The sequence below is a fragment of the Gallinula chloropus genome, assembly GCF_964237585.1.
Source record: "Gallinula chloropus genome assembly, contig: HAP1_SCAFFOLD_280, whole genome shotgun sequence".
Classification (NCBI taxonomy): domain Eukaryota; kingdom Metazoa; phylum Chordata; class Aves; order Gruiformes; family Rallidae; genus Gallinula; species Gallinula chloropus.
Window position 1 is genome coordinate 43,539 of NW_028168244.1, and position 27,803 is coordinate 71,341.

Sequence of the window (27,803 nt, forward strand, 5' to 3'; positions counted from 1 at the left end):
CCTAGAGCCACAAATACCTGTGAAGTAGTCAACTGACAATGAGGGTGCATCTGTCATCACATAAGGTACTTGAACTTTTTTTGCACTAGGGCTATATGAGAGTACATATATATCAGAAATACTAAATTTATCTCAATCCAAGATAACTAGACATTTCAGAAATGGTACATCCATTCATAGGATAGGAGCACGAGTGTCTTTTCTTAACTTCATGTGTCAGTACAGTTTTGGATGGTGATTTCTGGCCTTACAGAGGCAGAGATATATTTTTTTACCGTGTCAGAAAGTAGAAACCCAGCTGTGCCCCAGAAGAGATACCCAGCAAACTGCACAAGCATTAGCAGGTGTCCATGCTAACAAGGAGTTAACCTGCAACCAGGACACAACAGTATAGCAAACAAGAAGCCAAAGCTGTCAACAACTTCATGGTTCTGTTCATCCACAGGCCTGTTTCAGAATCATCCAACATCTAAATATTTAGTAAAAGCTGCTAAAAATATCAACTGTCCTGTACAAAAATGTGTGGAAAGTGTGTCCTAATTAGCCAACATTTCTGTTATTTTACTCCCTTCTTGATGAAGGATTATAAAAATCAATGTTTAAGCGTATTGTGACTACAGCTATAAAATTACTAGTGTAATCTTGAAGGTTAGTTCTCCAATTAACATGAAAGCTTCAAAGGAATGGAGCTGATGTGAAGACTGCCATCCCCATATTTTAGATGCTCCAAATCTGTGTTGATGATTTAGCTTTATTAATAAATTATTGTTGTTTCACTCATATATTTATGCATTTGTGATCGCCAAAATGTGGCAAAATCAGTTTCATTAAAAACTGAAGAAGGAGGTAGTGAATGGGAGGACCATAAAGAAGGATTTCCTGGCTACCAGTCACATCTCTTTAGGTTTTTTTTTTCCTTTAATTTGAAAACTCTTTGTGCAGCATTTGAAACAATGAAATCAATATTCATATTCATTGAAATAGCTAACTAGTAAGAGATACATATTGTTTGTGTACTTTTTTTTTGCATGAGGTCAATAGGTTAATTACACAAGTAAAAACTCTAAATCCTCTAGAGACTACTGAAGTGTGTAAATAAACAGAGTATTCTGCAAAGTGTATTTAACGTCCATGCAATTTATTCCTTTCCATTCGGTGGTATTGCTGAAAGAGCAGTGGGGATTTTAGTAGCAATTTTCTGTGCTTTCTGCTTGAGAAAGTCTGCAGCCTCAGTCATTTGCATTTGAAGTTGATTAGAATGAAGTTAGAGTGCTCACATTTTTTTTTAACAGCTTCTGAGAGTGTTTAGCTCTGGGGCAGGAAGAAGAAAAACAAATATTCTTTACAAATATTTTGTCTTGAAAGCATTTCCCTAAAAGTACAGCTCTGTGTGTGTGGTCAAATGGAAAAGGCATACTCAGGACTACTGACAGAGGTATCTTCAGACATGCGGTAGTTAATGAATGCAGCCCTTGATAGAAGCTGTTCTGATCTAAACATCACTTAATAAGTCTACCTGTGAATTGGAAAGGGTAGAAGCTTGCTGAGAAATAGAGATGTCAACTGTATGATGAGAAACCAAGTTTAAAAACCATATTAAAACATGACTGATTTCCAGGGGATATTTGTCCATTTAAACCAAATGTATTCTCAAAGTACAGTGTAACACAGGCTGTATTTTCTTACTGATAACAGCAATGGTGCTTAAAATATGCTGGCACTGACATTCATTGTAGTTTCAGTTTGCCCTAGGAAGCACCTACACTAAACTTAGGTCTTCTGTGTTGTCAGGAGAGTGTTAGTAAGGTAATACTTCAAACTTAATTAATTTGCTGTACAGGAAGCCCACAGTTAAGCAAGTGCTCATTCAACAAATGCCATATTTCGGGTTTTTTTCTTTGAAAAGATCCCACATAGAAACACAAATGTTTTCAGGTGAAAGAACATAAACCCATACAAGGAATTTACAGACTTCTAGATTAACATACTATGCAGGCCAAAGTAGCAAGGGCTCTCTGCGGAGAGAAACTCAAGAAAATTCAGCTTCTCTCCAGTTAATTCCTTTAGCACTAGGCATGTTCAAAGCATCTCAGCTGACAAAGATATTTTCAGTAGTAAGAAATGTAGATAATCATTACTTATAGAGGTTAGATTTGTTATTGTAAGTGCTTTAATTCTGAAAATTTCCCCCTCCCCTTTTTTTTATCCTGTGGGATGACATTGCAAATCAGAGCTTTATCTTTTCCCTGGCATTTATTCTGACTCCTGTGTCACAAGAGTAAACACCAGTCATCGCTGGAATTGTTACTGCAGTTATCTTAGTAAATTTTACCTTATCAGAAAGACAAAAAGTGAAATTTCATGTTTTAAAAGGATCTGAGCACTGGTAATGTGGTGCCCTGCAAGTATAGTATCTCACTTTTTTAGGCATCAAATATGGAATAACACTATTTCACAAATTACCTTCTGAGGAACACTGAATCACTCTTGGTATACTAAAGTATAACCTACCACTACAAGAGACTTCCCTCCATTATAAATTTCTTTTATCTGTATGAATTTATCATAAAGCATTTGCATTTTCTGCATTCGATACATTTTCAGCCATCAGACACCTATCATGACTGATTCCTGTGCAATTTGGAAGGTTTAGTGTTTATGAAAGCAAAACCTAGGTAGTCCTTTGCAATGTTTTGTGGCAACACAAGCCAGCAGAAGAGGCAACTTCTGGGTCTTCTGACAGCGTGAGCACAATGATACCAAATACCGTATTTTTCACACATGCGCTATGAACAGAACTGCAGCAGAATGACCCCTGGAAATCTGAACATACTCAACTGATGTATTGGAAGTGGTCACATTTCAAAACAAATGACACTCAAGGATTCCTAAATTTTCACTTTCCTGGTTTAAAATTAAGTTTCATTCATTACTCAAACAAGGGACTTTTGTTAATTACTGTGATATATGCAGATTGGCACCAGCCGCGTGCGCATGTTCCCCAGCTTCTCACGGGCATTTATGGTTCTATGGCTACTAATTGCACAGCTGTCACTCTCTTTTATGGTCTGAGCCATATTGTTTGTGTTCTTTATATCAAGTAAGCATATTGTCTTGTCCAAAGGGAAAGAGTGAAATCTTTTGTGTTAAGATACCACGTCTTCAAATCTCTGTGTTTGCACAGGGAAATTATCCAAAGCAGGACTATGGTGATTACGGCCAATACTTGGAGTCCTGCTTCTTTGCAGGTATGGAACTCCTCCATCTTGAGCAAGTCCATAGATTTCTTTAACATGAACCCTATTTGGGTCCTGGGATTCCTCAGGTGCATTTAACAAGTGACTTGTAAAACATTTTACAGATGTGAAATTGTCCTGAGTTCAATCAAAGTGGTAGATGATTGAAACTGAAACCAGGAAGATTGTGTGTACCTTTTGATTGCTTAGGAGTGAAAACTCTTCCCATGAGAAACCAGAAGTAAGGGTGTCTCTTGGTCTGAAGTTTTATTTCCTGCAACGTTAGCAGGACAGAGCTATTTCAGTTCACCTCTTGAATCTTGGAAAATGGACAGTTTGATCTGATCAAAGTTACTGAAATGACTTTTAAAAATATATAGAGTATAAAATAAGTTTTTACTTTGAAAAATTAAAATAAGCAGCTAAAAATAGATTTTACTTTATATGTTACAACTGACCAGTTCTTCAAAAGGATATTTTTTTACTTCTAAGGTGTTTGCATGTTGAAAGTTGAAATTGAATCGATATTTGGTTTTGGCTTTCTTATAAAACTGAATTCATCTTTAAATAATTAATAATACCTGTGCTATCGGAACACAGCAATTGACTTCTGAAATCCTGTATTATCATCATAACAGTGTTATTGAACATGTGCAATACCTTGAAAAATATATCATAATTTCTATTCAGTAAAATAACAGTGAATTTATTAAATAAAAAGAAGGGTAGACTAAGTTTTTCTGGCAGCAGGATCAAGTCTTTTAGTCAGATCTATTAAAAAAACCAGAAGACTCCTGATTAAAGGACAAGTAATGATACTAGGCACAATTTAGCATTTGGCTAGTACCAAATAAAGCAAACTGAACTGCTGCTTCTTTGTCACTCTACTAAAAAAAATAATTATTGCAATTGTTGATCTTTTAAAATGTTCTTAAAAGAGGCCCAGCATACTTAAATCTCTGCTAAAGGAACCAGAAATCAAATGAAGTTAATAATGATACCTTAAAGGCATCTATTTTTCCTCCGTGTGTACATGGCAAAGAATTGGATTGAGAGATGGATTCTGCTAAAAATATCCTTACACAGAGTGAGCCCAATTCCTACAGAATCAGTTCACCCATCCTTTTAAAATCCCCCTCTGTAAAACCTGCAGGAAGCACAAGCAAAAGAGAAGCTGAGGAGGGAAATACTAAAGCCTTGAGAAACAGCTGTATCGTGTTCTGGTGTGAGGACACCGTTGGTTTGAAGGCACAGGGGCTGGGCTGAACTTGCTGACAGCACTGGCATCCTGAAACTGCTCTGGGCATCATCAGTGGGGCTGCTGCACGTCAGGAGTTGCGTGTATGGAGCTGAAGTTTCTGAGCCCATCAGCTCAGAAGAGGTTCCCTAGAACTGACACAGTGAAATGATGAGACTGCAAATAAGACAAAGCACATTCCTGGCCAGCTTCTAAGCCCTCCTCCTGGGGAGGCCAGACCCCTTTTGCCAGGGACCTGATGAAAAGGCTGAGCTTTTTGAAGTGCTCCTGTGGAGCTGTCTGTGTAACCCAGGAGTGGCTCTTCAAACCCTTCTGCACGAGGCAGCTGCATTAGGAAGGGAATCAATACCATCCCTCTGCTGTCTCAGGAGACTGGGTTTCCATGAGACATGAACACTGAAACCCAAATGCTCTTTTAAATTCCATGTTTTTAAGGATGTCATTCCTAACCAGCTTTGCAGAAAGAGTTCACTGTACAGCTGGGGAAGGGCTGAAGTGCTGTGGGAAAGGACTCAGGTTCCAGAGCTGGTGCAGGACTGTCTGCCGTGGGTGCCCCTTCCCCCGCTGCACCCACGTAATGTGGGAGGGTGGGCAGGGGCCGCTTCAGCACACGCTTGCTGTGCCAGCCGAGCCCCCGGCCCAAAGCATCTCCCCCGCGCCCGTGCCGCCGGTTTCCCCGGTCCCGGGTCAGGAGCGAGCGGGTAGTAACTCCCCGCCGAGGTGCGGCGCTTGGTCAGCTCTGCCCGGGGCTGGCCGGGCGCTGCCGCACGGGCCTCGCTCGCGTCCCGCCGTTGCCACGGGAACGTTTGTGTCCGGTGCTTCATTGCCAGCGGCAGCAGCCCGGCTGGTGGCCGCGCTCCAGCGTGTGAGTGTCCCTGCGGGCCCCGGGAGCGGGAGGGGGGGGATAGCGGTGCCCAACGCCGTGTTTTTGGGGCGGGGGCCGCATTCCGGAGGTGCGGCCTCGGGAGGGGCGGGGGCGGGCGGAGCGCCGGGGCTGGGGGCTGGAGCGGTTCGGGTGCCTGGCACAGCGTGCCCGGGGTGGGGGTGTGGGGTGTGAGCTGGGTCCCGCCCGAACTGTGTCAGGCCCTGGTGCTCACCCTGCTGCCGGGGAGGCTTCCCTGCAAGGAGGCGCTGTGTTTGGGAGGGAGGGAGGGCGGGATTTCAGGGGAGGGGCTGCCTAAGGAGCCAAGGGGGGGCTCTGGTGCCGGGCTAGAGGAGGCGGCAGCATTTTGTGTCGGGGCCTGTCCCCTCCAGCTGTCCCGCTGTGCTCCCCATCAGAGCAGACTTCCCAGGCCAAGGTCTGCCCCGCCATGGGATGCAGCTGTGGCCGCATCCAGGCCCTGGAGCAGGAGTGGAGGGGATGGAGGCTGATAGCAGAGCTCTGTGGGTGACAGCAGTGGTCAGGATGTGGACACAGCACAGCTGTGCACGGTGAATTGATGCCACAGAAGCTGGGATGTGGTTCAGAAAGGGAGAGAGGATGGCTTTCAGGGGTGCTGGCAGTGCCCCATGTTCCAGCTTGGGTGTGTGGTTCAAGGGTAGATGACCAAATCCTTGTGTGGCAGCAGAGCCGTGGCTGCTGTGCACATGCCTGAAGCCCCTGGGCAGCGCGGACTTGTCACCTCGTGCTTTTAGCTGCAGGCTGCTGTGGGTCCAAGCGTTTGCTTTGGGTAGGGTGAGATACTGCCCGTGGAAACAGCCTGATAGCCTGTGTCTGCCTATGAGTTCCATGAGCTTTGGCTCAGATCCTGACAGGATCCACTACAGAATGGCAGCGCTTCGCTAACGTGCTCCTCGGCCCGGCAGAGGCAGCTCTGACCCCGCTCAGGCCACTTGCTCCCGACCTGGGGACCCGGTAATAGTCCTTTTGGCTCCTGCTTTTCCACCCCGAGGTCTCTCTCTGTGTGGAAGCTCTGATGTGTTGCCAACCACAATGAAACGTGGTCCCGATGCAGGAAAAAGAGTAAATCGTGGGGGGAAGGGTTGATGCAAGTTGGGAAGCCCAAGATAGCAGAGATGAGGTGCTGGGGGAGGGAAAATAGTGCTCTAAGTGCTGACGGCAGGAGCTGTGGCTGTAAATTCACAGCACGTGGAGCTCTGGCAGGCCCTTGGAAGGGAGCCTGGTCCGCCTTGCCCACCTCACCGCCAGCTGAGAGCTTGAGTTTATGAAAAGCAGGAAGGGGAAGGTGTAACACGAGGCTCCTGTTAATTATCTCTGCCGTGGTGGAGCTTTTACAATAAATTGTGGGATGGCAGTACCGAAGTGATAAAAAGACAAGAGGGGCTGGAATATAAAGGTGCCAGGTGAGGCTTCCTGGGGAGCAAGGCTTGATTTAGAAAGCTCTCAGCCACTTAGTGGCGGGCTGGAGAGGCAATAGATTAGTCCTGGAAAATCTCCTTTCCTGGCTCCCGTGAGATGCTGTTTATATGGTAATTACAGCTAAGCAGGTGATTTCTAAGCAAGAAACGTGGTCCTGCTACTTAAGCCTGAACAGGGCAAGATGATTTAGGTGAAGAAAAGTGTTCAGGAGCATCCTGGTTCTCCCAGCAAAGTGTAATAGAAAGGCAAATGAACCGGTTACTCTGGAGAGAGGTGCCTTATAGCTGCTGAAGGAGGAGGATTTCCTGTGTATAGTGAAGCACGATTCAGCCACCTGTCCGCGCTCCTGCTAGAGGAGCTGCTTGCAGTGCACGGTGGGGCAGGCAGGAGGCACTTGAGGCTCTAACATCGCTCGGAGGGTGCTGGAGCTGGTGGGAAGCAGAACGTGGGGAGCGCCGAGTGTCAGAGCCTGTGGCTTGTCGTTTGCATGTGGGTGCCAGGCTGTGCGGAGAGCCGGGCCGGGGGTCAGGAGACGCCGGCAAGGCAGTGAGCTGGTTGAACTGGGCTCTGAGCTATCACCAAGCGGCATCTCCCCCACGCCCGTGCCGCCGGTTTCCCCGGTGCCGGGTCAGGAGTGAGCGGGTAGTAACTCCCCGGCGAGGTGCGGCGCTGGGTCAGCTCTGCCCGGGGCTGTCCGGGCGCTGCCGCACGGGCCTCGCTCGCGTCCCGCCGTTGCCACGGGAACGTGTGTGTCCGGTGCTTCATTGCCAACGGCAGCAGCCCGGCTGGCAGCCACGCTCCGGCGTGTGAGTATCCCCACGCCCCCCGGGAGCGGGAGGGGGGAGATTCCGGTGCCAAGCCCGTGTTTTTGGGGCGGTGGCCGCGTTCCGGAGGTGCGGCCTCGAGAGGGGCGGGGGCGGGCGGAGCGCCGGGGCTGGGGGCGCTGACGGCAGGAGCTGTGGCTGTAAATTCACAGCACGTGGAGCTCTGGCAGGCCCTTGGAAGGGAGCCTGGTCCGCCTTGCCCGCCTCGCCGCCAGCTGAGAGCTTGAGTTTATGAAAAGCAGGAAGGGGAAGGTGTAACACGAGGCTCCTGTTAATTATCTCTGCCGTGGTGGAGCTTTTACAATAAATTGTGGGATGGCAGTACTGAAGTGATAAAAAGACGAGAGGGGCTGGAGTATAAAGGTGCCAGGTGAGGCTTCCTGGGGAGCAAGGCTTGATTTAGAAAGCTCTCAGCCACTTAGTGGTGGGCTGAAGGGGCAAGAGTTTAGTCCTGGGAATTCTGCTTCTCCTTTCCTGGCTCCCGTGAGATGCTGTTTATATGGTAATTGCAGCTAAGCAGGTGATTTCTAAGGAAGAAACGTGATCCTGCTACTTAAGCCTGAAGAGGGCAAGATGATTTAGGTGAAGAAAAGTGTTCAGGAGCATCCTGATTCTCCCTTTTAGCAGATCTCCTCTCTGGCTCTCCCAGCAAAGTGTAATAGAAAGGCAAATGAACCGGTTACTCTGGAGAGAGGTGCCTTATTGCTGCTGAAGGGGGAGCATTTAGTGTGTTCAGTGAAGCACGATTCAGCCACCCGTCTGCGCTCCTGCAAGAGGAGTTGCTTGCAGTGTACGGTGTGGCAGGCAGGAGGCACTTGAGGCTCTAACATCACTTGGAGGGAGCTGGAGCTGCTGGGAAGCAGAACGTGGGGAGCGCTGAGTGTCAGAGCCCGTTGCTTGTGGTTTGCATGTGGGTGCCAGGCTGTGCGGAGAGCCGGGCTGGGGGTCAGGAGATGCCGGCCAGGCAGCGAGCTGGTTGAACTGGGCTCTGAGCTGTCACCAAGCGGCATCTCCCCCGCCCCCGTGCCGCCGGTTTCCCCGGTCCCGGGTCAGGAGCGAGCGGGTAGTAACTCCCCGGCGAGGTGCGGCGCTGGGTCAGCTCTGCCCGGGGCTGTCCGGGCGCTGCCGCACGGGCCTCGCTCGCGTCCCGCCGTTGCCACGGGAACGTGTGTGTCCGGTGCTTCATTGCCAGCGGCAGCAGCCCGGCTGGCAGCCACGCTCCGGCGTGTGAGTGTCCCCAGCCCCCCCCGGGAGCGGGAGGGGGGGATAGCGGTGCCCAAGCCCGTGTTTTTGGGGCGGGGGCCGCGTTCCGGAGGTGCGGCCTCGGGAGGGGCGGGAGCGGGCGGAGCGCCGGGGCTGGGGGCTGGAGCGGTTCGGGTGCCTGGCACAGCGTGCCCGGTGGGGGGGTGTTGGGTGTGAGCTGCGTCCCGCCCGAACTGTGTCAGGCCCTGGTGCTCACCCTCCTGCCGGGGAGGCTTCCCTGCAAGGAGGCGCTGTGTTTGGGAGGGAGGGAGGGCGGGATTTCAGGGGAGGGGCTGCCTAAGGAGCGAAGGGGGGGCTCTGGTGCCGGGCTAGAGGAGGCGGCAGCGTTTTGTGTCGGGGCCTGTCCCCTCCAGCTGTCCCGCTGTGCTCCCCATCAGAGCAGACTTCCCAGGCCAAGGTCTGCCCCCCCATGGGATGCAGCTGTGGCCGCATCCAGGCCCTGGGGCAGGAGTGGAGGGGATGGAGGCTGATAGCAGAGCTCTGTGGGTGACAGCAGTGGTCAGGATGTGGACACAGCACAGCTGTGCACGGTGAATTGATGCCGCAGAAGCTGGGATGTGGTTCAGAAAGGGAGAGAGGATGGCTTTTAGGGGTGCTGGCAGTGCCCCATGTTCCAGCTTGGGTGTGTGGTTCAAGGGTAGATGACCAAATCCTTGTGTGGCAGCAGAGCCGTGGCTGCTGTGCACATGCCTGAAGCCCCTGGGCAGCACGGACTTGTTCGCCTCGTGCTTTTAGCTGCAGGCTGCTGTGGGTCCAAGCGTTTGCTTTGGGTAGGGTATGATACTGCCCATGGAAACAGCCTGATAGCCTGTGTCTGCCTATGAGTTCCATGAGCTTTGGCTCAGATCTTGACAGGAGCCACTACAGAATGGCAGCGCTTCGCTGTGTGTGATGGAGATGGAGAGGTGGTTGTCAGGCTGGCGACTGGGCCATGGACCTAAAAGCCGGCCATGGAGCGGTCAACCCGCATTCCTTGTGGGGGGGGGTGCTGGAGAAGAACTGCTGTTAGGATCAAGTCTTTAGCAGCCCTGCCTGCACAGACGTGGTGTTCATGTTTGAGCTCATTGCTGTTGTTCCTTTAATGGCTTCATGGTTTTCTTTCTGCTGTTACAGCCTCGAATGCCTGTAGAGAGCCTCGAGTGTGAGTGTTAATAGGTGAAAATTAGGGCCCTTGTTCTCCCGGGAGAAATGCTCTTGGGGGCTGTGGGAATTTCATGCCTGGAAGGAGTCACATTTGCTGGATAATTTCTGTAGCTCAAACCAACCGACTGAGCCTGGAGACTCTAGTTCTTCATCAGAGCATTGAACTCTGTGCTGCGTTAGTTAGAAACACAGCAAAGCTCCTGGCACGGAGGGTGGGCGTTGGGCTGGCGAAGTGGGAAGGGATCTGGTCTGATCTTGTTCACGCTCGGGGCAGCCGCGGTCCCTGGGCTGGAGGTTGGTGTAATAACCCTGAGCAGGTGATAAGGTCGGGCACAAAGTCGCCTGGGGTCAGCTCCTCTTCCTGGATTTTCAAAGTCCCATTGTTGCTCCTTCCAGATTAGCTGAGACATGGCTACCAAAAACGTTCGTCGATCTAGTGAGCTTTCTACAATATTACAACGGAGAGTAGTAACAGCTCCAAAGAAGAAGTATGTAAATGTAAGTACCTGCTGTGGCCAGATAGGAGCTGTGGTAAGGCTGGAAACCTGCCCTGTGTCCCTCCTCTGCCTGCCCCTCCTGTTTAGCCACACTGTGAAGGTACACACCACCACCCCATCTCTTTGCTGCCATACTTGTGTTGGAGGTGGCCATCAAGGTGCAGTGGGAGATGGAATGTGGGCTGAAAGTCCAGAGTCTTGTCTGAATGTGCTGCTGGAACCCAGTTAATGGGATGTCCTGGGCAGTGCACTGGAGTAGCTGAAGCATTGGGGTGCTTCTACCCATCCTCTTGGTGAGGGCAGCAGTATCTTCTGTCACGGAAGCATCCTTGCAGGCGCTGCTCTGACCATCCCTGCCCTCCCAGCAGCTGGGGATGTGGTGGGGCTGCTCAGACTCTGCCTGAAGACTTGAGAGACGTGTCCAGTCCCAGCTAGAATGGGGTCCAAACCAGTTCTGTCATGAGTGTCATCCTGGGTTGAGCGCAGATCCAGCCCTTGAAGCAGCTGTGGAGTTGGGGCAGTTCCTCCTCCCCATCCATGAACGTGGGGCAGTTCCTCCTCCCCATCCATGAATGTGCCTTTTGCTGGCCAAGGCTCCCTTTACTGGAGATAACCTCATGGAGGAGGTATCTCTGTATGCTTCTGTGGAGAGGGCTGTGAGGCCAGAACAGAGAGAAAACAAGGGCTAATTAAAAAGATAACTAAAGCTTGGACCCAGCACAGCGCTACTTTTCTGCTCTCCTGCGATTCAGCCGGCAGTGACATCTCCACACGCCGGCTGGTTGTGAGCATTGTGCGAGGATGGAGTTAGGGGGTTTCTGATGACTCCTCCCCACTCCTTTCAAAGGTCACTGCCTGAATCCTGCAAAGCTAAAGGGGAAACAAATGCCCAAAGAGCAGAAATCCTCAAACGTGTCACATGAGAGGACGAAGGAGAAGCGCAGGGGACAGAGCCGCTTGGTTAGAGCGCGTGTTCCGCTCTCCATCATTCATTGACTGATGTTAAATATTTCAGCGGGGAACTTTGGGGACTTCTAGGACTGTCCTAGTGGCTGTGGTGACAAATGGTTTATCAGTGGTGCTTGAACAAGAAAAGCCTTTCTGAAGAGAGGTGTTTCTGCAGCTCTTGTTGGTGTTTTGTGTTTCAGGGGACACCCTCTGCCTTCCTGGAGATGTCTGTCCCCAAGGCAGAGAGGCTGGCCAGCACCCGGGAGATGAGGCGGCCCCGGATTCTGCCGCCTCTAGACACGAGTGAAATCTCCCGTCATGAGGTAGACCTTTTCCTGCCCTTTTCCTTGCCGTTTGATGTGATGTTTGAAGGAGGTGTGTGCTGGTGGCAGGCTTGCCCCCAGCTTCTCTAAATACCTCGGTGACAAGGTCCTGCTGTCCTTTGAAACGGCTGCTGCTGGTCGAGTTCCTTCTGTTGGGGAAAAGGGAAAACATATTTCCCCCCGGGACGATGTTGAAGCAACATCTGGTGCTAAGCCAGGATTAATAACCCCCGACCAAGTTCTGCTGGAGTTGAGTTGCTATCACCAAAGGGATGGTACTGGGGGAAGGCTGGGGTGGGACACAAGGGCAGGAGCTTGCCATTTTCCATCCTCCCTCTGAACTAACCTCCTGCTTCCTTGCTTGGTGTAGTCACAGCAAACCCTCAGGGCCGTGACACCCTCAGCAGTGGCAGAGTCGACCTTGGAAGGCCGTAGACCCTGTGGTACCTGCTCAGGGCTTAATGAAGCCGATTTGTTAATGCTTTGGCTTGGAAGGAGGAGCGTGAGCCTTCAGAAGGGTGTGAGGGCTGCAGGCTTCAGGGTCTTGCCAGGGAAGTCCCCCTGGGCAGAGTGGGGGGGATGTGTTTTATCTGGAGTAACACTTGCTTGGATGGGTGCTTAAAGCTGCTGCTTCTGCAGGACCACTGGGTATGACACCGCCCAGACAGGGGGTTACTGGGGGGGACAGTGAGAGACCCTTAAGGAACGGGTGAGGGATTGCCTGGGACAGCACGGGAGGTTGGGAACGTGTCAGATGAGTGCAGGCAGAACTGGCAGTGAGCTGCAGCTACCAGCTGCAGTGTCACCATGGTGTCTGGGGGCAAGTGGGAGACCTGCCTCTGTCTTTCGGGTGGGCACAGTGCAGCTGGAAGAGGGGAGACAAGGCTGGGGAGGACTTATCTCTGAGGAATGCCTCTGCTCCCTGAGGGTTTGCGGCTGGTGCCTGTTGTCAGCCATGCTTCTGCAGCAGGATTAAATAACACTGCACTAGCAGAATAGGGTAAAGAATCTGTTTAAAGCTCATGGGAGAAGGAAATACCCAGTGGAGTCTTGCTCAAGGTGCTCAGTAATGCTGAGAACGAAGCAGAACCTCGTCACCACCCAGCGCTCGCAACACTTGGCTCTTCTCTAGCTGCTGTGTTGCTTTCCTTTCGGCCTTACCTCCTCCGGTGCTGCTGTTCTCGCTGGTTTCTAGGCTCTGCATCGAAGATGATGTTTGGGGATGTGTGGGACACAGAGTAAAGATCATCCCAGAATTGTTTCCTGCGGTGTCTCGTGTAAATTCTCAGGTTTCCCTTGCTCTGTGGGTGCTGGTGGCTCTCACAGAGCGTGCTCTGGAGCTGTGTGACCACACCAGCCACAGGGTTCTGCTGCAGATCAGCACTGCCTTGCGTTTTAGAGAAGGAAACCTGGAGAAAGACCCAAAAGAGCTTCTTAGCTTGAGCCTGTTCAGCGTGGGGCTCTCATCTGTGAATCTTTGTCCCAGCCCCTGAATCTCTCTCTCCTCTCTTTCATCTCCAGTCCTCAGCAGTGGACGTGGACCAGAGCTTAATTCGGCCTTTCCCATCAGAGGTGGTGTTTAAGAACTACACCCCCCATGAGGTCTGCAAAGCGACGCTGGTTCTGAGGAACTGTGACAAGGTGAGCGCTGGGACACGGAGCTTTAGGACTGTGCTGGAAGATACCAGTGTAATTCCTGTGGTGTACAGCAGAGCGGGTTAGGCAGCACACCCAGAATCAGATGTCTCACCACCTTGGTTTTACAAGATGGTGGAAACCTTCCCATTCCTCCCCAGAGTCTGATGGGACCTGACTCAAAGGAGCTTTCCTAGTCAGCATCCTTCCTCTTGGGAGCTCCAGACTGGTGGCTGTATGGTCCTTACCTTGCAGACCTCAGGGTGGACAATGTCCTGGTGGGTCCTTGGTTACCCTTGGTTTCTGTCTGGGCACCTCCACCTCTTGTAGCCTGTTTGGCTGCCTCTGTGCAGCTTGCTGTCAAAGCGCAGGGGCTGAGGCTTCTCTGCTTGATGCCTGAATAAGTTACAGTTAGCAGCGTTAGCACTCCAGGAAAGGGGCTTTGAAACAGCAGCAGAAAGCCACTGGCTTAGCAGAAGCAGTGGGAGACCTTTAGGTGCTGCTTGAAGCTCCTGCAAAGCTTAATTGGGTTCCGCTCGGGGTCTCCTCGGACGACGTGACGCTCTGCGTTCCCTTTGGAGAGCCCCAGCGCATCCAGAGTTAGGTGCTCCTGAAGGTCTCTGCCTTTCCTTGGATACAAACCCCAACCTGGCATCGGGGGGTGATTTCCCCAGGAAGTTGGGAAGGGAAAAGTGGAGAAGTGTAGGAGCTCAAGGTGCTTTGGAAAGGTGGTTAAGGAAGGATGTCAGCAGGGCACGGCCAAGGCTGCTCTTCTCGTGTTTCCACAAGTGCCAAGATGGCAGTTTCATGTCTTTCCCACAGGTTCCTCGGCTGGTGAAGGTCACTCTGGAGGACTCACCTTATTTCAAGTTGGTCAAGCCCAAGGGTGTGTCCTGCACTGTAGCAGTTGGACTGGCTTTGACCTACCGTGTCCTTTTTACCCCTGAGGAGAACAAGGTGAGACTGGAGGTCCCAGGAGGTTGGTGCCTTCAGGGGAACGTACAGGGCTAGGTTCAGAACAGGGCATCGGGTGGGGGTTTGGAGGAACTGTTGGTTTCACAGGGTTGTGCCGGATCTAGAACTGTGGGAAGTGTTTTTTTCCCATGGGGAAGGTCATAGGCTGTAGGCTCTTAGACAATTCAGACTGTTTTTATCCTTCAGTGTTGGCATGTTTAACGTCTGCTGACTTCAGAGACAAAAGAATCTACTTCTTGTGGTGGGTTGGCCGCTCAAGGTGTTGGTTTCTAGTATCTGCCCATTGCTGTGTAATTACAGGTTTGCTCCAGTAACTAGAAATACAAAAGTCTGTTTAAAAGCAGCCTGTTATTCAGAGGATCTGAGACAAGGACCTTTGAAACCTGGTGTCACCTTTGTGTGTGTCATGTTGGACACAGTAGTGAGACAGCTGAACATCACCTCTAAAGCTCCTCCAGTGCTCTAGGCTGTGGTCAGGCAGTCTGCAGCTACTCACAGCGTGGTACTTCTGTAGATGACAGAGACATCAGCCTGAAAGAGCGTGTGCAGGCAAGGTTAGGGCATCTAACTCCACCGTCCATCTGGAGATGGAGCTGTTCAACCTGGCAGTGAAATGATTTTGGTGGCTTAATTCACCTTCCTGCTGCTGCCCCCCAGCCGGCCGGGGGCGGGGGACAGGGCAATGGCTGTCTGGCTCCTTGCTGAAGCAGCCCAGGGCTGGGAATAACATGCTTGGCTCTGGTGGGGCTGTCCCCATGCCTCCCGCTTGAGGGCCTGAGAGCACCAGCTTCAGGAAGGCACCCAGTCACTTCTAGAAACTTCAGAGGCGTTAGCAAGGCATCGTCTGTGCCACAGTGTGCAGCAGAGAGAGCAGAGCTGTCCCCTGCCTCCCCCAGGGTTGGGCTGAGGTGAAAGGGAAGTCAGAGGTTAGATGTGCAGCGAGAGCTCTCAGGGCCTGGGAGGAGCTGGAAGAGGCTGCGCCGAGGGCAGGGCTGGAATTGTTGGTGCCCTTCAGTACCTGTCAGGAATCTCTCAGGAATAGCTTGGGTATGGAGCAGAGCCGGCTCGGCGCTGGGGAGGTGGATCAGCTTTCGGAGGGTGGGTGTCCCCAGCCTTGTCCTTGAGATGCTGTGGAAAGGGATGGGAAATCTCTGCCTCCCCTGATGTTAAAACAGTCATCTTGGTAAGGAGTTGTGAGGGCCTGGGACAGGCTGCCAGGGAGGGGCTTGAGTCACGGTCCCTGGGTGTGTTTGAAAAAAGGGCAGATCAGGTACTTAGGGATATGGTTTAGCACAGGACAGGAAGAGTTGGACTCGATGATCTTAAAGGTCTTCTCCAACCTTGTGATTCTGTGATTTCACCAATGGCTGGTGGACAAGTCCATCCAACAGTGTACCTGAGCATCCCCCACCAAGCTTCAAGTGGGGTCACTGGGATGGAGTTGGTGCCGCGGCATAACCGGGTGCGGAGCGGTGCTGGAAGCAGGTCCTTGATCTGCTGCAATCCCTTCCGTGGGATTACTCTGTTCTGGTGCTTCGGCATCAAGCTATCAGGTGACTTGGTCTGGTTCTGCCAGCTCACTGAGGAGGCAGCTGGATCAGCAGGGGGGTTTCCTCTCTGCAGGGTACCAGCCCTGTCCCAGTGGTGCTGCTGGAGGGAAAGGTCGTTACAGAAAGAAGTGCTGTTCCATTCCCAAAGGCTCCTGTTAGTGGTGGGAAGCAGCGGTTTTCCTTCCGCCGGGGACTGAACGTACCGTGATTTGTTCCTTCCCCTCAGGATTACTCCCACCAGATCACCTGTGTCACAAACAGGGGACAGTTCATTGTGCCGATCCGAGCTATTGGTGCCCGGGCGGTCCTGGACTTCCCCCTCCACCTGAACTTCTCCACCTGTCCAGTCAAGTACAGCAGCCAGAAGACTCTGCTGGTTCGTAATGTTGGTAACCGGGAGGCCCGCTACTCCATCAGCACTCAGAGGTAAGGGACCTCACTTCATTTGCCCAACAAAAGGTGTGTGTGGGGTTTTCTTCTAGAGCTCTAGAGCAGCAAGTTTCACTGCCAGGAGCTTGCTCTGACATGGGCTTCCCCCAGAGTCACAGTGTCCTTCAGGTGTCTCCAGGCACTCCAGCGTGGGGTCCTCCACAGCTATAGATGGGATCTCTGCTCCCTGCCATCCATGAGCTGCAGGGGGACAGCCTGCTTCAGCATGGTCTTCTCCACAGGCTGCAGGGGAATCTTTCTCTGTGGTGCCTGAAACACCTCATCATCCCTCCCTGCTCCTTCTTCCCTGGCCTTGGTGTCTGCACAGTTCCTCACATCTTCTCACTCCTGTCTCTGGGGGCAAAAAGCAGCTTCTTGGTGTTTTTTTTCCCTCTGTGATTCTGAGGCACTGTGACCATCCCTGATGGGCTTGGCCTTGGTCAGCAGCGACTCCAGACTTGAGCTGGCTGGTGTTTGCTCTGTGGGGCTTTAGAGAGCTTCTGGCTGCTTCTTGCAGAAGCCACCCCTGCAGATCTCCCCCTTCTCCACCAGAACCCAGCCATGCAAAGCCACAACACAGGTACAGGCACATGTGAGAGAGGAGGAGGACAGCAGTGGGGTAGAAGGGAATGAGAGATGCGTCTGAGCATGTAGAGGCCAGCTGATGGGCCTGTATCCTCTATGTTTTATCTGTGCAGGTTGAACTTCTGGTTTAGTTGATGCAACTTCTCTTTTCTGGCCTGAGCAAACTCAGGCTCTTGCCCATTCACAAACCAGCTCAGGTGCCACCGTTCCCCAATCTGCTGTCCTGCTTGTGCCACTTGTCTTTGCCTCCCCTCTCTGGGTTCCCTTCCCTGGCACCAAGCGTAGAACTTTCTGCTCTCCCCATTAGGGTGCTTTTGCAGCCCATCTCCCATCCTTAACTGTTCCTCACAGTACTGAGAGCTCAGCTCGTGCATCTGGTCACATCCTGGTGATGTTCCCTGCCCGGTCGTTTGTGCGAGGACTTGGCTGTTTTCTGTTCTGCTTTTTGCTCCAGAGAGGAGCTCGTAAGTGAATCTGTGGGGCCAATTCAGCATCTTCGATAGCTTCCAGAAAACGTGGTCGCATTTTGGCCATGATTTGACTGCTTTTTCATGAAAAAACCCAGCCAGCCACCTCAGCACTGCCCATGCTTCAGTGTGCTCTGTGCCTGCCCTCCCTGAGCAGGGCCGTGCCCAGCCCCTAACCGCAGCACTTGGGAATAAAAATTCCAAGAGGATAAATCCAGTAAGTCTCTTCCCATTGCTCTTGTGGTTCAGGCAGGAGAATGAGTTTCTTCTCCGTGACATTGGCAGAGAGAAATGTCATTCCAATAGGTTTAAGATGAAAATGGTGTCTGGGAGCAGACAAGGCGCAGCGCTGCCTTTTCCTGCGGCGATGGACGTTGTGCTCTGCCGTGCTCCAGGGACAGAGAGGGTCGGTCTGGGATTAGATCCCTCTAGGAGTGTCCCCACCCAGCTCGGAAAGCTCGGGAGATGATCCTCCAAGGCAGAGCGCTCAGGGATCCCCTGTGGTACCCATACACTACAGGGAGGTGTGGGGATGCACAAAGACCACCCGAGGTTCTGAAATTAGGGCTGAGGTGCAGGAAAAGGGGGGAAGGGAAGGTTGGGCTTGGGAGGTGCTGGGTGTACCTGGGATTTTTCAGTGCAGTCTGGGATGCTTTGTCCTGAGGGACTGGGTTTGCTGGGATGGTTATGCTGCTTGACTTTGGCTGTTCTACTGCTGCCAAAAAGTAGCATGTGCAAAGGTTAAGCCTTTGGGTTTGGTGGGGTTTTCCCTGCTGTAGGTCTGGGTGGACAGGGTGGGGCATTTCAGTCCCCAGTAACTTTGCTGTCTGCCTTGGGGCTGGAGGTAGCTTTTAATGCACTAGGTTCTCCCAAAGTCAACTGGTTTTATGATGCCAATTAAGGCAGCAGTAGACCAAAGAAAGCTTGGCTGTTAGAAGATGAAGGTAGCCCGGGACTCGCAGTATAGTGCAGCCTCCTTGCACGCTGCGTTTACTGAGCATGTGGGTGCAGGAGAGAAGCCACTGTGGTGCTTTGAGGGCCTGTGTCACAGCCTTGCCAGCTTCTGTCACTTGTCAGCTGCCTTTCTGCATTATGTCAGGAGTATGCTGGCCCTTGGTATCCTCGTGGGACATAACTTGAGCCCAACTCTGTCAAGATGGGGAAGCTTGACCCCTGGTGAGAGTAAGCAAGCCCTAAATAGCAAGGTAGATAATTATCAGAGTGCTTACAGGTCTAGTGTTGCTCTCTTGCTGAAGGGCCGTAATGGGCAAGATCTCAGCAGGTCCTGGTGTGAAGGGGACTCCTGGGTTGGTGTGCCTAGATGAGGGTATAGGAGCTGGGGACTGCAAGGTGCCGCTGGGAGATCAGGACCTGCAAAACTTCAGACATTGTGCAACAAAGCAAGCGGAGAGCTGGATGTAGTAAAAGCATGCCAGAAGAAAAGGAGCTATTAACCCCCCCTCCAAACCTTCTCTCCTGTCTTTCAGGAGTAGCAGGTTTCTAGGTGGCAGAAAAAACCCTGATTCCCAGGGACATCAGGGTCAAGCTGTGCATGCAAACACCTCTTACCAGCTCTGGGCTCTTCAAAACCCATTCTCTGATGGTATGGTCCGGACTGGAGCCTGGCTGCAGAATCTGGGGGGCATGAAGTCATTTCATACCCTCGGGTCTTCGGAGAGCGAGGGTCACCAGCTGTGTTTCTGACCCCCTGTGTTCTGGGTTGCTGCTGCCAGCTGCTTGTTTGCTCCTCACACAAGCGAGCTGCCGGGAACTAGACTGCAAAAGAGCCCCCAGAGCTCCCACCACAGTCCTGATGAGTGTGTGTGTCTCTGTTGCAGCCCTTTCTCTGTTGATCGCTCCATCGGTACACTCGGCATCGGTGAGGCCATGCAAGTAACAGTGGACTTCCACCCGCTGAAGACTGGCAATCATTCTGGTTCCCTGCTAGTTCACTATGACACAGGTGAGTGTCCTATCTGCAGGTCTGCGTCCTTCAAAGCAGAACAAGGCTGAACTTCCTTTGCAATCTACTTGGATTTGGTCCTGTAAGCGTAACGTGTGTGTGTGTGGGGGGAAGCTCTTGTCTGCATCGCATCCTGCCATGGGCTGTTGCTTTGCTCCTTCCTGTGCCACCTTCTTTTCTGGCCCACACCCTGCAGGCATCTTTGGGGGGGATCAGTGAGAGACTGGGAGAGACTTGACACTTGTGGTGGGCCTGGAGGAGACGCCGTGTGAGCTGTGGCTGAGGTGGGACTCCCCTGGGAATGAGGGGTAATAAAAGCTGTAGCCCTTTCTTCTGTGACCTGAGGCTCGCTGCGTTCTTCGTACTTCCATCGGCAAGTGAGAGGAGTAAAGAGTCCCCTTTGCTTTCTTCCAGGTGAAAACATGAAAACAAACCTTTATGGAGTGGCTGTAGACGTCAACATCCGGCTGGATGAGGAGCCTGTGAGCATTGAGAAGACCTACCTCACGCTGTCGAAGCGCAGATGCGTGGCCATCCACAACCGCAGTGACATCATCGCCCGCTTCCAGTGGAAGGCTTGTGGCACGCAGGAGGAGGAGGATCAGCGGGAGAGAAGGTCCGTTTCAAAGATGCCTTTGGTTAGGTACCCTGCCCAAGGGGAACGCTACCGTCTGGCCTCGAGGGGGGTTGGTGCTTTTAGGACAAGTCAGCCATCCACAGCATCAGGGTGGGTGTCCCTGGGCTTTAGGGTGATGGAGCTCGGTGCTTCCCATCCCAGTTCCATCCACCCTCTGGCTGAGGGTGATGTTTTGGGGAGGAAAGCTTGATTGCAGTGAGTGGATTTCCTCTGAGAGCGAGCTCTGGTGTTTGTGGGAGCTGCAGACTGCTGAGAGCCAGTGGCTCCTGGGCTGCAGAGAGTCTGTGAAGCTTCATTGGCCCAGGAGGATGAGGCCATCTCCTGAATAGGTTCGGGCTGTCCAGGTTTCCAGCACGGGGTGTTTCTGCCCTTCCTTCGAGCCTGGGGAGAGTTTGGAGGTGGAAGGGTCTGCAGAGAAGGAAGGTAGGGCAGCATGGGACTTGGAAGTGCATTTGGGCTTCAGAACCCTCTGTCTTCATGGTGGTGAGAGATGGGGCTGGATCTTCAAAGGATGTCTTTGGGGAAGCTTTGAAAGGCCTCTCTCAGGTGGCAGAGACACACTCAGAGCCCGGGAGGTGGAATGAGGGGTGGGAGATTGCACTTGAAAGCTTGGGTGATTTGGGAATCCTTGTGTGACTTCTCAGAGTGGGGTGGATGTAGGAGGTAGCGTGACCGTGGAGCTGATGAGGAAACTGCCACAAACTGGAGGCTTTGTGAGGGCTTCTGAGCAAATAAAAATAAAGGTCAAGGGAATTAGGTCAGAAATGCCTTGAAGGCCAAAAGTAGTTTTCCACTGTTACCTATTTTTAATTGCGCAGTGTGTGACTTGTGTGTGAGCTCAGTGTGTTAAAAGAAAACCTCATGACCTCCTTTTGGTAAAGGAATAGTCCAGGGAAGTGCCACCTCTCCCCACCTGCCTGTCTCAGACTGGGCCCTGAGTGATGCTCTGCCCCTCAGAAGCCTTATTTTTCCCCAATTACGTTTGATCTCCTGCCAGCTTGTGTCCTAGACACTTCCCAGGATGTTTGGGGATGGTCGTAGCTCCAGGGCCGCTGAGCTGCTGTCAGAGGAGCTGTTGAGGTCTTGGATCAGGGAGGATGTTTTCATGGGAGAAAGCAACACAGGACCCCAGTTTGTGCCCCAAGAAGACCTGGGTCATTGGAAACTCTATCCAGGGGGTTGTCCTGCAGGACTCTCTGGGGTGTAAGGGTGGAATTACTGTCTGCTGATGGAGGTTGAGTTGAGGGTCGCTCATCTCGGGCTGGCAGCCCCCGCTAAACGCGCAGCGTTGCAGGTCAGCCGTGGAGGAACGTCTGCCCTTGCGCTCTACGGGGAGCTGGCCAACGCAAGGAGTTTTGGTGCTGGTGAGGGCACTCGCCCCAGGCTCTGTCTGTGTGCAGCCAGGAACGGCCAGGACTGTGTTTCCTTTCCAGTTGTGTTTGAATTGAGCCGGGTGACGATCGCCGTGTGGTTTCTACCCCGCGGCCTCGATGTGCTGCATACGGAGCCGTCTGCTTCCCCCCTCCCTGAGTTGTCAGCTGCTGGTTCCTCGTGGCTGTGGGACTGGAGCGTGAAGGGGGACAGCAGTGCACCCGCTCGGAAGTTCTGCTCCCTTCCCATCTCTGGCTTGTCATCCTTCAACTCCGGGATGATTTTGGCAACTACTCCCAAGTGAGGGAGAGATTAACTGTGTCAGAGCTCTGAGGAGAAGGGGAAACGGAAAAAACCAGGTGGTTCAGGGCCAGGCTGAAGGGTTTGGGCTCAGAGGTGCCAGTCCTGACGTCTTCATCAGGGGATGTTAGGCTTCCTTTCTCATGGTCTCTGTATTTCTGCTCCTACCCACTGATTTCACTGGGATGCTGTGGTGCCTGAATCCCGGAGCCCTGGGATCCTCTGGTGGAGGCGGGGTGGGGAGCAGAGGGGATGTGGTTGTTCCTTACACCTGTGGGTCTGAAAGGGAAGAGAAGACAGTGATGCTGGGAACCTGCAGCCCAGACCAGGGAGCTGCTGCCCTGCCTGGTGATGCGCTGCCCTGGTGCTTCTCATCCTCCTCTGCCTCCCCTGAGCATCCTGGGGGTAGGAGAAGCCAGTTGAGGATGGAGGTGGATTCCCCATCAGTTGTGGGAGCAGCTTTGAGCTAGGTCGCTCTCCTGAGGGCTGCTCACTTGTGTAAGAGCCCAGGATGCAAGATCACCTTTCCCGCCTCCTCTCCCGCAGCATCCCCGACCAGAGTGCCAAGGTGCAAGGAGAATCCCTGCTTTTCTCCGACGGGATCTTCAGCATTGAGCCAGCGGTAAGTGACAGCTTTGAAAGCTCCCTTTCTCTTCTTCCTCCTCCTCTTCCTCCCTGAATGAGGTCACTCAGCAGATCCCTGCTTGATGTGCTTGGAGGAAACATTGGGTTTCTGGTGGGGCCGGGAGAGCTGGTGGCAAAAAGCGTTTCCCAACTCGTGATGGGCACCGAGAGCCTAAAGCTGGGCTTTGCTCCCAGGGCTATAAATGAAGAGCTGCCTAAGTGTCCTGAGCACGTTCAGAGGGATGTAGCCTTATATGTAAAGGCACACCTTGCACAGGGTTAACGCAGGGTGTGGGACCGTGTCAGTTGGGATGCTGACCCGAAGAGCGAAGCGCTCCTCTGTGGGAAGGAGGGCAAATTCAGCCCCTGTTTAATCACAGAAATACCAGTCCTCACCTACCCTGGGCTTGTGCCAGCCCTGAACCTCTGTTCTGGTGCCATCAGGAGCTTGCACGTGAGACCAGCAGGTTCAGGCAGGCTTTTTGACCTCTGTCACACCTAGGTACAGCAGCGTGCTTAGTTATCTTGCTCTTCCATTTAAGCGAGCCAAAGCTCGTGGTTTAATCCCCCCCGAGCCCCAACTCCGAGGGTGTGCCTGGTCTGGCATGAGAAAAGGTGAAGCTGCTTTGTTTTAGGGAGGGGGATGGTGTTTTCTTATCACCCGTGTAAGGTTGGGAGTCACCAATGCAGAGCTGCAGTTTCACACCAGTGCAGCTGGGGGCAGCATGATGTGACCAAGAGATCATGTCAGAGCAGTAGGGAGCTTGTAGAGAGTGGGACCTGATCAGCCGGGCGTTTGGAGCATCCTGCGCTGCACCAGAGCTGGTTGTGGGGTGTCACCCAGGGCTCCTGCTTAGTGACAGTAGGACTAGGCCTCCACAACGGGCTTAACGCGCTCCTGAGGGGCATTAAGGTGAGGCCCAGAAATCCATCTGCCCACAGAACCGAGTCCTGGTACTTCCCATAGTGACGAGTGGATGTGAAGAGTAGCCAGGTCCTTTGGAGTGGACACCTCTCCTAGACATCTGCACTGATGTTACGGAGTTTGCTCCAGGGCTGACTACAAGTGGGCTACTACCTGATTGTCCCCCCTTGTGTCTCTGCCAGCATCAGCAACCTTTTGATTTCCATGAATTCTGTTCTTTATGGAACAATCAATTTTGCTCCAGAGTTTTGCTCGTGTCTGTCTGCTCCCCCGACATGGGGCTGTCTGGATGTCAAACCATAGTAAAGATTTTCTCCTTTATCAACTGGAGAATCTAAAATTCCACTGACTTCCATTAGCCTTCTCTCTGGTGATGAGCCTTTAGCTCAGGCAGAGACACTTCTTGCTACCTGAATGTGCTGGAGAGGCTCCCTAAAAGCTGGGATAGACCTTTCAGGCCAAAAGTGGCTTCTCTCTTCCCACCTGTCGCCCATGGTGCCTGAGAGCACCCTGCAGAAATAATCAACCCCTTGTGACAAGTGGCTAGAGGAAATCCTTGCTTGCAGGAGTTAGGAAGCTGATGGAGGGCTGGTAGTCTGGGAAAGGCTTTGTGGGGTTTGGGCAGGCATCTAGGGAAGAACAACCCCAGGTAGCAGTATAGGTTTGGGACTGGCCTGTTGAGGAGCTGCGTAGGTGAGAGGGACCTGGGGGTCCTGGGGGACAGCAATATGAGCATGACCAGCAATGTGCCCTCGTGGCTAAGAAGGCCAATGGCATCCTGGGGTGTATTAGAAGGGGGGTGGTTAGGAGGTCAAGAGAGGTCCTTCTCTCCCTCTACTCTGCCCTGGTGATACCATGCCTGGAATGTTGTGTCCAGTTCTGGGCTCCTCAGCTCAAGAAGGAGATAGAACTCCTTGGAAGAGCCCAGCACAGGGCTACAGAGATGATGAAGTGGAACCCCTTCCTTATGAGGAGAGGCTGAGGAAGCTGGGCCTCTGTAGCCTGGAGAAGAGGAGACTGAGGGGTGACCTCATTAGTGTCTATAAATATGCAAAGGGCGAGAGTCAGGAGGCTGGAGCCAGGCTCTGCTCAGGGATGGCAGTGACAGGACAAGGGGCAGCGGGTGCAGCTGGAGCAGAGGAAGTTCCATGGGAATGTCAGGAGGAACTTTGTCACTGTGAGGGTGATGGAGCCCTGGGACAGGCTGCCCAGAGAGGCTGGGGAGTCTCCTTCTCTAGAGACACTGAAGCCCCCCTGGATGCGTTCCTGTGGGATTGACTCTGGGTGAGCCTGCTCTGGCAGGGGGTGGGACTGGATGAGCTTTCGAGGTCCCTTCCAGCTCCTGACGGTCTGTGAGTCCGTGACTGGCCGGCACCTCTGAAGCGATCCTGCTGGACTCGCTGGAGTGTGAGCCGGGCTGGTTGCTCCGTTATAGCCCAAATTTAACAAAATGCCTCTCCCAGGTGCCAGTAAAGGTCAGGGACTGGGAAAGTTTTTCATAGCTGCTTCCAAACTCCCTTATAAATATTGTTGATCAGTGTTACTGGCTCTTTGCTCTTCCCTGGTGCTCTGAATATCGGCTCGTGGGGCCACGGATGGAACGAAGGGATGTGACGTTTGAAGATAAATGGTTTGCTGTCTGCTTCTGTTTTAGGAGGGAGAGATTTGGCCAAATTGTTCGGCTGAAATCAGTGTGACCTTTAAGCCTCGAGAAGCCAGAGTCTATCAACAAAAGTTCTACTGCGACATCTCAGGTACGGCTCCTCTCCCCTCCTGCTCTTTCCCGTGGTGGGGAGGAGCCTGGCTGAGGTATCATGGTGGGAATTTGGGGAGTTGCTTCTCCCTAGACATCCTAAAGCCCTGTGGTGGTTAGATGCTGCTGCAGGTGGCGAGCCCTGGAGCACCCAGGTGTGGAGCTGTATGTTGGGTGCAGGTGGTGCTGAGCTGCATCAGTATAAACAGCAGATTTTTGTCTTGGGTTGTGTTTTCCTGAGCTTTACACCTTCCTTGAGTGGATTTCAAAGCTCATCTTAGCACATGGGACGAGATTCAGAGGTGGCGTTGGAAACTCAGCATCACCCCAAATCCTGTGTTCAGTTTGGGCACCTGACTCCAAGAAGGACATGGAGGTCCTGGAGCATGTCTAGAGAAGGGCAGTGGGGCTGGGGAAGGGGCTGGAGGGCAAATCCTCTGAGGAGCGGCTGAGGGAGCTGGGGGCGTTCAGCCTGGAGAAGAGGAGGCTGAGGGGAGACGTTATTGCTCTCTCTAGCTCCCTGAAAGGAGGCTGTGGGGAGCTGGGGCTCAGCCTCTTCTCACAGCTAAGTAGCGACAGGACGAGAGGGAATGGCTGCAAGTTGTGCCAGGGGAGGTTCGGGTTAGAAAGGAGGAGAAATTTCTTCTCCGAAAGAGCGGTTGGGCATTGGAAGGGGCTGCCCAGGGAGGTGGTGGAGTCACCGTCCCTCAGGAAAGGTTGGATGAGGTCCTTAGGGACATGGTTTAGTGAGTAATAGAGGTGGTGGGGGGATGGTTGGGCTGGATGATCTTGGAGGTGTTTTCCAGCCTTAATGATTGTGTGATTGTTTCAGGGTGCAAAGTGATGGCTCAATTAGAAAGCAGCCCAAGGAGTTGGTCAGAAAGGAGAAAGCAGCCCAAAGGCATATCTGCCAAGGGAAGGGTCCTGTACCTTTCCCTGTATCTTCCTGGGCTGATCCTTGCCAGCCCCAAGTCAGAGGCTAGAGCCTGAAAAATTCGGGATCAGAGGGAATTGATGTTCTGACATTGAATTCTCTCCCCAGGCCGTGAGACCAGGCTGCCCCTGTGCATCCAAGGGGAAGGCATAGGGCCTCGGCTGCGCTCCAGCTTTGAGCATCTGGACATCGGGGATGTCTTCATGGGAGCGGCACACAAGTACGAGGTGAGCTGTGAGAGCTAGCAGGGCTTGGGCTGGAGCCTGGTGGCTCCTTGTGGGATTTCTGGCAGCTCAGCAGTTGTGAGCAGGGCAGCTCTGTGCCAGCTGGACAAAGGCAGAGGTTCTATGGAGTTATCACCGCTTTGCCTGGAAAAAACCCAAAGGCAGAACTTGTCCCGTTGTATTTCCTTTGACTTCTGCCTTCCAGGTGTTCATTGTTGAATTAGAAAGCAAATGGGTCCTCTCTAAAGGAAATGTCCTGCATTTCCATTTTGCCTTCTGCTGCTGCAGGTGGTGCTGTTTAACAAAGGACTCATCCGAGCTGTCTTCAGCTTGGTTCCTCCAGCTACAGCTCTGGGCTCCTGCTTCACCTTTCTCCCCAGCGAGGGGGAGATTTTGCCAGACAATCTCCAGGTCATCCAGATCTCCTTCAGTTCCACCATCCTGGGGCAGTTCACAGAAGAATTCAAGTTCAATGTGAATGGATCCCCAGATCCCGTGACCTTGACTATCAGGTGAGTGGGGAGGTTACAGGAGCTTGGTGGGCACATCTGGAGTTCTCTCTGGGTAGTCATCTCCCACGTGCCTCATTTTCTGGCGAAGCAGAGAGAAAAAGGTGTTGTGGGAGGTCTTGGCGTGGGGATGCTGGTTTAAGAGCTGAGACCCTTTAACCTTGGCTCCAGTTTGAACCTTGCAACCCAGGAGTGATGACCTTCCTTCCTTCCTACACCCTCAATATACCCTGTTTAACTCTGAAAGACTTGGGTGCCTGTGGGAAGCACCTTGGCCTTCTTGGTGGAGCTTTCCAGGACACTCTTGGCACGGAGTTTGGCAGCAACAGGTTCCTATCGTGACCCTTTAACACCCCAGTGTGATGATCCTGGGGCTCTAAGTGACTACCCATGTTGGGAAAAGTTTAACTGGAGCTTGTACAGGAAAGGTGTGGAGATGCCTGCTGCCCAGGGTGGGTACCAGGAGCTGGTAGCTCCTTCCCCCTTGGGTTGCGGCAGGCGTGTGATGGGCTGTAGATGGGTCTGGGATGGGTCTGTGATGTCCCACGTGAAGGCACAGCAAGGCCAAAAGCACTTTGGAGACCCTTGAGCAACAGGCCAGCCTGGGTGATTTTGTGTTTTATAATCCTGTGTTAAGAATCCACCCAACCTGGGTAGCAGCAGGCTCAGTGTCATCCCTCGCACTCCTGTGTTGGGACAGGGTGTCCTCCCAGCTCCTGTGCAGCGAGTGCTGTGCTGCCTCCTTCCTGCAGCTGGAAAAGCGCCGATGCAGGAGCCTGGGAGCTCTCTGCAGCAAGAACTCAGGCATCATCCCGTGGGCCAGTGCTGGTGCAGAAGAGAATCTGCACCGAGCTGAGGGGGGAAAGAGAAAAGGCTGCTAAGAGAGTCAAAGCTCCTTTCTCAGGCTCTCAGTAGTGGATAAACTTGTCCCAGTGGGTCATAACCATGGGCTGGTGGGATAGTGTGGCGTAGGCAGGCAAGCTGTGGGGCTGGCTGTGCCTTCTCGGCCAGCAGCCTCCTGCTAGATCAAGGTAGCCACGAAATGAAAGGAATCTGCAGTGGGTTTTGCCGGTGAGGCAAGAGAAACAGGTAAAAACAGAACAAGAAGTT

General features: G+C 52.5%; 1 protein-coding gene across 1 annotated transcript in view; it reads left to right on the forward strand.

Annotated features, from left to right (window-relative positions):
• Positions 1-11,713: 11,713 nt before the first annotated feature.
• The window catches only part of LOC311204673 (hydrocephalus-inducing protein homolog), a gene marked incomplete at both ends in the record, with an annotated part of 64,825 nt that continues 48,735 nt past the window's right edge, over positions 11,714-27,803 (forward strand). Inside the window, 12 exons of the mRNA XM_084281066.1 lie at positions 11,714-11,812; positions 13,334-13,453; positions 14,270-14,404; positions 16,199-16,398; positions 19,292-19,416; positions 19,831-20,018; positions 21,348-21,417; positions 21,487-21,724; positions 22,235-22,346; positions 24,928-25,027; positions 26,069-26,187; positions 26,473-26,696. Of these exons, the coding sequence (XP_084137192.1) occupies positions 11,714-11,812; positions 13,334-13,453; positions 14,270-14,404; positions 16,199-16,398; positions 19,292-19,416; positions 19,831-20,018; positions 21,348-21,417; positions 21,487-21,724; positions 22,235-22,346; positions 24,928-25,027; positions 26,069-26,187; positions 26,473-26,696 (1,730 nt within the window). The remainder of the gene's footprint in view (positions 11,813-13,333; positions 13,454-14,269; positions 14,405-16,198; positions 16,399-19,291; positions 19,417-19,830; positions 20,019-21,347; positions 21,418-21,486; positions 21,725-22,234; positions 22,347-24,927; positions 25,028-26,068; positions 26,188-26,472; positions 26,697-27,803) is intronic.